Below are 9,702 nucleotides of genomic sequence, written 5' to 3'. Positions count from 1 at the left end.
TTGTCTTCCGTATAATGGGTCAGAATGTTTATTCCACATCTGGGTCTACTTTGGGAAATAAGCTGTGCTACACAGGTGTCGAACCGGCTAGTTCAGACTTTAAACACAGCCTCTCTAACCACAGCGTCGTTTGTTCTTTCCTTCCTTCCTTCCTTCCTGCCAGTTTTCCTTAGTCTTTAGTGTTTTTCAAGGCCAGCCAATCAAATAAATCACTAACAGCTGTGTGAGCGAGTGATATTAATAGTTGTTCTTCCCTGTGCAATCAACCTTCCTTAAAGTCAGCTTTAAATTAAGTCATTAGGGAGTGCTCTGTCTTTGACAGTACTGCGAGAACAAGAAAGCGCAGAAGGAAACTAAAACAAAGAGTACTTTGAGACTCCTTTATCGTGAAATCTTTATTTGGTCTTTAAGCCATCAATAGTGTTGCAATCGTCATTCAGAATTGTGCATCTGTTTGTTTCAAATCATTTTTAATCTTGAAATGTCCAGTGTTCGACTTCAAGTGCAAATACTCTTCTGGCTGATGGCTTCTGGAGCAGCACAAACAAATGGTCAGAGGATTTTTTTTACTTTGCCAGAATAATTATGACTCAACCAGTAACTCTAAGTATTGTGATGTTGTAAATACAATGTAAGCAAAGGTCATGCTAACACATAAGACTCGTTCTTAACAACTTAACAAGTAAATTGTATCTCACCTAAGGTAATGGGAAAACATCGCACTCAACAAGAGCTACTTCCAAAGTTCGCATCACACAAAAGAAAAGCCTTGGCACGCCGCCAATGGAGACACCAATGGTGATTTTGATAATGAGAGCTGCATCCACACCCTTGCTGGGGATGAGAAACCTACCTGGCAGGTGGATCTGGGACAAGTGTACCCGGTGCTGAATATCACCATATATGGACGCACGATGTGTAAGTAAACGTCTTTGCTGCCTTTCAAGATGAGTATAGGTAGTAGGTGCACGCTTCACCAATCTAAAAATAAGTTTGTTGCAGTAAATATTTTTTCCAAGAAAATTTAACAGGTGCTCCACTTCGCTGCAAATGTTAAAAATAATTTTAAAAAAACGAGAAATGAAAAAGAGAGAAAGAAAGATAAAGAGACGATGGACAAGAAAAATAGGTGAGAAGAGAAAAAAAAATGTCAAACAAATGTACGACTTACATAGATTATTTTATACTTTGTTCTTTTAATGAAAGCAGCTTTAAACAATAACAACAGTTTATCCCTGTTTCTTCTCTTTTATTTTTTTCTCTTCGTTGCTTCAGATTTGTGTTTCTTTAAACTGTATAAAAATCCTTTAGAACTTGAACTAGTCTTTGTACAGTTTGTGATGTGGTAGTACACCCTTTTTTCCAGTCTTGTTTCGGCTGGTGAATGTGTCCATTACTGTTGACCGTCATCCATGCTATCGGATCGAGAAGACGCCGAGCAGCCAGAGCATCTCTTTGTCCTGTGCATCTACACTGTATGGTCAGCAGGTCACACTTGAAAAAGCACTTACTTCGTCAGACCCTCATGAAAACGTCCTCAACATTTGCGAAGTCCAGATTTGGGGTAAGAACGTGTAATGACGACGACGACGACAACGATGATGATGATGATGTTACTTGTATCTGTAGCCATCTTCATCCACTGTTAGTCTCTGCAGCCTGATCTTTGTTTGTCGATCTTGCCTCAAGTTTCTTTTTTCTCTATAAGATTGTCTCCACTTCGCTGCAAATATTTTAAGCTCTAAGCAAATTATATTTTTGAGTTTGGTATACACGATGTCGTTTGATCTTCTGATATCGAGAGTGTTTTGTCTTCCTGCATCCTGCTCTGTCTAAATTTCTAGTATACGTTAGTGTTCATTATAAGCTTGCTTCGTTCCTAGGTTGAACTCTATTCTTAACTGTGTTTCCGTTAATACCCCGATACAAGAAATTAAAAAAAAACAAGGAAAAAAAAAAACACAATTAAAAAAAAAACCAAAAAACTACAAAAACAAACAAACAAAAAGCAAAAAACAACACACAAAACATTCATACAAACATTTCTCAATTTTGCCTTGACTGCAAGAGACACTAAGTTCTGTTCCTTCTAATTCTTTTTTAATGTTTCTCTCTCTGCTTATTGACATGAATTTGTTTATGTCAGTGTATAATACTTGAGTTTATATTCGTATATTTTCTGTCACTTTTTACTTTACAGAACATAGAGCCTTCTGTAAAGTCAGAAAATTCAAAAGTTTCTTTATCATTATCATGTTGTTGTTGTTGTTGTTGTTGTTGTTACTGCTGCTGTTATTGTTGATGTTATCATGAGCAACCTATTCCTCCGCCTCCTCCTATTCATCATTTATTTAACCCCACAGTGTGCAGACGTGGATTCTATGGAGACAACTGCTTGATCCCCTGTGGCAAGTGTGAGGACAGTTTCTGTGACCGTTACAATGGCAACTGCAGGTTTTCCCGTTGCCAGCCCGGCTACCATGGCAACATTTGCATAGACAGTAAGAACCTATTTATTAGCAGCAGTGTACTCACTGATGAAAGACATGTTACCACAGTTAGAGCACGTCTGCCTCCACGTTTTCGAGTACATACATTGATACAATGGTTTGATTAGTTATTTGAAATGAAGTCAAAGAACAACATCACCTGCCATCTTGACGACGGAAGCTTTACCCACCTGACTAGACTCACTATATACTGAAGTGACATGACATTTTTATTGCCAATGACACATGGTCATTATGACATGGAGGAGAGACAAGAATATTTACAATACAAAATGCTAGAGAGCTAGTAAGACTAGATTTCACTAGATGTCAGCACTAGTATCACCTGGGAGTCAGAGTTTCCAAAAGATGGATGAGTTGTTCCTTTGACTATGGACGGTACATGTTTAGACATGTGGATCTCCCAAATGTTTGATGTATCTTCCAGAATGTGAGGCGAAAAGGTATGGAGAAAACTGCAGTTTACCCTGTGGCCATTGTGCAAACAACGCCACCTGTCACCACGTCACCGGCACGTGCCCTGGTCACTGTACACCTGGACTCACATGCATTACAGGTAATAATGTAGAGTATTTTCAGTTATCGTGAAGATAAAAGCGATGATCGACTACCTTTATGATAGAAATGTTATATATCATGGTACGATACTTGCGTTACACGCTGTTAATAATAGATTATCTAATATTTTAAGAGGATTATTCCAATGAGTCGGAACTCTTTATCATAAAAGTGGAAAAATATGTATTATTACATGATGACACAGCTGCACCATGATCTGAAGTGTGCAAAGAAGCTGTTGACGACTCAAAAGTTTTCGTGATTTCAATTTTTGTTATATCGCTTACACAAAGTGCAAACTCTTAGATATTCCGATATTCAAATTCCGCAGATGTAGAGTTTGCTGACTGTGTAAGGGCGTGCGACATCTTTGTGATTTGTTATTTTGCGATTTGTTATTTTGCGATTTGTTATTTTGCGATTTGTTATTTTGCGATTTGTTATTTTGTGATTTGTTATTTTGTCATTTGTTATTTTGCGATTTATTATTTTGCGATTTGTCTCGCGCGTTGGCGAACCCGCGTCTTCATCCAGAATGAGTGGGAAACATTTGTTTCTGCCATGGACATTTTGAACTTTATAACATGATTCCCGGGACATACATAATTATCAACTTACAGACACGCCCGTTGTATTTTGTCTACGGTACTTTGGTACTTCGTGTTGACACTTTGACATGTATTTTCCCACCCTGTCAGACACCGAGTGACAGGCCTACCAAACATTTGTGTCTGTCCTTGTGTGTTTTTCTGTCTATCATGTAATAGATTTCATCTCTTGTCTCTCAACATCTACTTTATAGCAATATTAATTATAAAGTTTTAATTTTGAAGTTATAAAAAATTTCTCCTAAATTTATTGAATAGTGTGCCCCACCTATGGCTGCCGTGTATGTGAAGAACCAATGCCTCTTGCCTAGAGTAACCGGTCTTTATATCCACTGTTACATAGCTAAATGCAGAAACACTGCAATCCATCCATCCATTCATCCATTCATCCATCCGTCCATCCATCTATCAATTCTTTCTTTCTCTTCTCCTGCGCATTTCTCTTAACTTTTTCTGGTACCTGGAAACAGAATACACCCACACGCCCTCCACACACACAAACACACAGAGAAAACTGTAAAGGTTTACATTTGTACATGTTTTAATTATTTATTGTGCAGACTTTCAAAACACAAGCTACAAGCGCTGAAAAAAAAACTGTTTTAGAACTGTTGTGAAGCTCTTCTTATGACCTTTCAGTTCACTTGTGTTCACACGAGCTAAGTTGATGTTTGAAGACTTACAGTGTCACTCTTAAAAATAAATACGACGACAAAGTTCAAAACAACATATGCATATGTTCTCAAATTAAATTTAAGTTCACAAAATTAAAACAGATATGGCTAATTAAGGTGATGACATAATGTGATAAGGATGGTGTGAAAGCTTACTCTGCTATTGGATGACAGCTTTATCTGTCTTCTCTTCTACTTGCTTGTCTGCTGAGCTGAAAACAGTGATTGACTGGCTTATACATTATACAAATATCTTTTCTAAAGGATTCTTGCATTAATTACATTTTATACAATTGACAATAATCGACAGTGCCACCTACAGCCTTGCAAAGTCTCATCTTTTCCTCAACTTTGTGGGCGTTGTCTGCTTTTTGTTTGCCCGACAAGTTGGTAAAGATGTAAGTCAGTCGCTGGTGTTACATGTTTTATCTTTGTGTTTATACCACCCTGTGTAGCAAACTATATCTCTGATAAAATCTCTTCAACTCCGGCTGGCCATGTACCGGAACTGGTGTTGCTGCAGTCTTAACTACACAGTCTTCGCTACACAGTCTTGGCCTCACAGTCTCGGCTACACAGTGTTGGCTACACAGTCTACACAGTGCTGGCTACACAGTCCTGGCTACACAGTCTTAGCTACACAGTCTTGGCCATACAGTCTCGGCTACACAGTCATGACTAACACGTCCTCCTCATCCACACAGAACATCAGCATCCTTCGCCCGCTGCTATTAGCTTCAACCACTACAAGGTGAAGCAATACACCAAGAATCAAAACGAAAAGCTTGAGTGCTACCATTTAATAAACATTGACCTAAATGACAAAACTGTCAGACATGGCATTGTTAACCTAATGGTAAAACTCCTTACATTGTGGGACTTACAATCACAAGGTTATAATGATATTAATGATTTGTTTATCAAGCTATCCTTTACTGTTTATGTGAAAAGTATTTTCTCTTTCTATCTAGTATTTAAGCAAAACCTGCATTAGAACATGTATTTCAATACAAAACAAATAAGTGCTTGACTTCCCAAGGAGGCGGCGAGTGGAGGTCACTGGGTGCAGTGGGGGTGGAGGGTGCGTCTGAGTGGAAAGGTGCGAAGTTCATACTTTGTGAGTGTTTTGACTTTGTTATATGTTGAATTTTTCACCTATTCTTTAAAACATGAATATGTATGAGTAATTCTTTCTTGCTTTTTTTTGTAACTGTTGTAAGCGTAGTGGTGGTGGTGGTGGTGGTTGTCGTAGGTAGGAAACATGTGAAGAATTAACACGACATCTCAAAGAAATTTCAAAAAGTGTTTTGTTTACATGTTTCAGGTCTGAACTTTCGTATCATCGAAGTTCTTTGTCGTTGCTATTTTCCTTCCTGGTGTCAGTCCAAGGGGAGAATACTCCAGAACCTCCTGGCACGAGTATCATTGATACATAGCTTGTTGACCTTTGCCCTTGTTCTGCTTTGACAACATTATTAGAGCGACGTTTTAACCTTTAACCCTTTCTAGGAAGCACGCGCACTTTATCAGGGACGCCACGCGACAAAGGTCTTTAACAGCAGCTATGGTGACACTTCCTCTCGCAGCGGCGTAGAGCATGAACATCATCAAACACTAAGTCTTTTTTATTTACAATAACAGTTTAATGTGTACACAAATATCAAGCATTGAGTTAGTTTTCAATGTCTGCCTACTAAATTAGCTGATACAATTAATGAACTACCGTCAGCTGGATTTTTATCATCGTCGAGGTTTGATTGTGAAAATCAACCGCAACAACAGGGTCTGGCATGTGTGAACTTTCATAACACAAAACACACAGAAAGTATTTTGTAATGGTTTTCCAGTCCGACACAGTTATAGATTCTATAGTGGCACAAACACTAATTAACTATTCAAGTCTCAGAGCAATGGTGTCAACTCAAGTACCTCCCCATTTCTCCTTGTTCTACTCTTCTCCTTTTGTGAAACCAACTTTGTGGAAGGGTACTGAAAGTTTAGACGCTTTAGCACGCAACTCGAATCTTTCTTCTGTTGGTGTCCCTCGTAGACGAGAAGCTCTGACGAGGCCACTGATGCTCTTTCGTTGAGTCTGCCCCCAACCAAAAAACTGGTCTGCGCTAAAGGATGTGGTTGACCCCGGGACAAAGGTCTCGTGCCTCTAATTCACGAAGCACAACAGTATCAGATGGAGGCTGCCGTCTCTGTGACCCGGGGTCTCACGGTCCTCACAGCGGCGTCACGAGGTCTGGTCAGCCCCTGGCTCCGTCTCGGCATGAGGCCGGGTACATACAGCATGACGGGTACTCATCTGCCGACCTCACTGACTGACTGACCGTCACACCCACACACACACACAATTATGTGCATTCACACTAACGTGCACACATGAAACATGAATTTCAGAAGGCATAGTATTTTAGTCTACTTCCAGGTTGTTATCCTCCTAAGTATGTCTTTCCGCTCTAAGGAGCGCACCGTGAAGTGTCGCCTCTACACATCCCACATCCCAGGCATAGCTGCCACAATTGCTGAGAAAGTTGCATCCGTGAGGGAGCAGTTCAGTCTTCCTTCCTTCTGTGGGCAAAGCCGCAATTTGTTGTGCATTTGAAAATAACCAAATCTTGGACTGGGCCCGACATCTGGACACTGAGACCTGCACCAAGTCAGTTGATGGCCGTTGTCCTCTGGTGAATGAGAACAGTAATGGGTGTCATGTGACACACAATCAGGAGAGCATGCTAAGGCAATGTAAGCATTTATTTATTTACTTATTCAATGTCTCTGTCTCCATGTCTGTCTGTCAGTCTGTCAGCCTGTCTGCACTCACAGCGCTTCACTTGTCTACAAGTCACAGTTGTATTTGCACTGCTGTACCACTTACAACACATTGTCAGCCTGACACTTAGCCGCCAACACACATCCTCCATACTCAGCATCGCCGCCTTTGAAGATTTAAGTTTTCACCTCATCATGCTTCAGAATTTCTTCCCGTATTGAAGAAGCACGCTATTTGTAGAGACAAACTGTAGAGACACACTGTAGAGACACATTGTTATAACACTCTGTTTGTAGACTAATTGGAAAGAGACACTGTATGTAGAGACCCTGTATGTAGACGCTACATATGTAGAGACTGTGTAGAGACACTGTGTATAGACACTGTATATAGAGACACTGTAGACACACTGTGTGTAAAGCCACTGTATGTAGAGACACACAACTTTGTTTACCCTTGTGACAGGTTGATAACATCTGACACCACAACCATGAGGTGCACAGCTTTCTACAGGTGGTATCTACCTGTATGGTTACTACAGGTGTGGTTCACCGCGGTGTACAGCGGGCAAGGTCAGCTTGTCTAATGTTTTCGTAGCAAAAGGTTTCAACATGGCTCAGAGTGTGATCCTGGATGGTAAACATTTCTAGAAGCGGCTTATAAAATATTTTAGTTCAGGTCTGTAAACAACACTACAGTGAGTTTACTAGTCACTAAACTCATTCTCTGTTTCAGTCAATGTGGCTTTGAACAAGAAATACTCACAAAGTTCTTTCCGTTCTTTTGACGATCGTCGCCCTGAGAACGCCGCCAACGACAACACCGATGGAACCTTTAGAGACAACAACTGCATTCGCACCTCCAGTAGCGATGACAATCCCTGGTGGGAGGTGGACTTGGGACAGGTGTACCCGGTGCTAAAACTCACCATTTATGGATGTTCCGGCTGTAAGTGAAGTCTCATTTAATACAGACATTCTAAAAATAGCAACATAATGAACAAGACAGGAAGAATTTTTATTGATACAAGCCATAACGCATTATTTAATAATTCTGGACCATTATATGGCTGTATGGCAGGAAACAGTAAGTCTTTGTAGATGTGACCTCATTCCTTCGTTTGTTTTTTTCCATGTATTTCTTTTGACTAAGGCTGTGGCTGTCTGGCGTCGTAGAAACAACAGGTAGACAGTTGTTGACAGGTGTCCCCCATGAGGTCTGTCTGAAAGGCTGTGAGCAAGTCCTGCGCGCGCGCGTGTGTGTGTGTGCGCGCACTGAACACAACAGTAAGAGGCCTTAAATTATCTCGACAGATGAAAGTCACCTGGAGTCGTCTATCATCACCGTGGACGGTCGTGAGTGTGTCAGGATAACCTCCATGCCATCAAGGGCCATCAACATCAGCTGCAGCTCCACGTTGTACGGGAGGACCATCAGGATCAGCAAGTGTCCTGTCAAGAACTTGATGATGTGCGAGTTCCAAGTGTGGGGTCAGAGTTTAGTTCTTGTCCTGTAAACATTGTAGAAGGTTTGCTGTGTAAATTACCTTTATTTAGTAAATGAACGGCACAATTGATTGAAGTGTGCGTGTGCACGTTGAGGAAGATGGTGATATGATAATGATAAAAATTTAAAAGCTTTGTCTGTAAATTAGTTATAAATTTATATGAAATTTTGAAACGATGCCGACAGGTTGAGTTTATTTTTGTCTTCAGTTTGTGAAGATGGAACATACGGAACTCACTGCCTTCAGCGTTGTGGTCATTGTAAACACAATGTCACGTGTCACCACATCAATGGCACTTGCTTTCAGGGATGTGCCCCAGGATGGACTGGAAACATGTGTAACCAAAGTAATCATAAGTTACACAAGCCAAAAATATTAAATAACAACACACAGAAAATCTGCTAGAAGGTCCACTGGTTCACTGTCTCGTTCTCTTTTTAATAATACTCTTTCTCGTAATTAACAAAGTTTTCAATGTAAGACATGCAATGAGGAATTTTGGCCTAACCTCTACTTTGATGTTTACTAAGATTTTTTCACAAAATGTTATTTCATATCATTTTCTAGCTCGTTGCATGAATTACATCGAGTAACGTTGTAACTAGCGTATAATAATTTCCTAATTGCAGTGTTGCTCCTTATTTATTTCTGTTTTGGAGAAACGATCCTTAAAAGTTGTCGTAAACACACAGTCACCAACACTAACTGGTGAATACTACACTAAACACACATTAATTCCAAACTGAGAGGTATTCCACTGGGAGAGTTCTCTCAGTAGGTGTTCTGGGGGCACACATGGGTGACTGTGTCACTAGAGGTGGTCAGGGCTTCTGCTTGCGTCCACTACCCATACAAGTTCGGAGGACCCCTTCAATTTTCGTCAATGGGGTCCCAGGGAACCCCTTCAAATTTGGGCGAAGAACAAAACTGGGTAAGTGTAGTTAGTGTCTGACATCGTAGCCCAATCTATTGTTGTCGTCTGCTACAAGGTGAGAGTTACTTCCCTTGCACTGAGTTTTTTTCCCTTACCGGGAAGAGTTCCATTAACCTATTTCCAAGATGTTGG

The 9,702-nt window shown here is 40.4% G+C and overlaps 2 protein-coding genes across 2 annotated transcripts; both read left to right on the top strand.

Moving 5' to 3' along the window:
* Positions 1-283: 283 nt before the first annotated feature.
* On the top strand, positions 284-3,424 carry LOC112572412 (cell death abnormality protein 1-like). Its single transcript, XM_025252082.1, has 5 exons — positions 284-551; positions 704-918; positions 1,367-1,564; positions 2,364-2,501; positions 2,938-3,424. The coding sequence occupies exons 2-5, from the start codon at positions 915-917 to the stop codon at positions 3,096-3,098; spliced, it is 501 nt and encodes a 166-aa protein (XP_025107867.1). The 5' UTR covers positions 284-551; positions 704-914; the 3' UTR covers positions 3,099-3,424.
* Positions 3,425-6,966: 3,542 nt separating this feature from the next.
* LOC112571910 (fucolectin-like) lies at positions 6,967-9,581 on the top strand. Its single transcript, XM_025251307.1, has 5 exons — positions 6,967-7,096; positions 7,595-7,701; positions 7,865-8,077; positions 8,443-8,619; positions 8,845-9,581. The coding sequence occupies exons 1-5, from the start codon at positions 7,089-7,091 to the stop codon at positions 9,039-9,041; spliced, it is 702 nt and encodes a 233-aa protein (XP_025107092.1). The 5' UTR covers positions 6,967-7,088; the 3' UTR covers positions 9,042-9,581.
* The last annotated feature ends 121 nt before the right edge of the window (positions 9,582-9,702 follow it).

The sequence above is a fragment of the Pomacea canaliculata genome, linkage group LG9 (assembly GCF_003073045.1).
Source record: "Pomacea canaliculata isolate SZHN2017 linkage group LG9, ASM307304v1, whole genome shotgun sequence".
NCBI lineage: Eukaryota > Metazoa > Mollusca > Gastropoda > Architaenioglossa > Ampullariidae > Pomacea > Pomacea canaliculata.
This window is presented reverse-complemented; position numbering and strand designations above follow the sequence as displayed.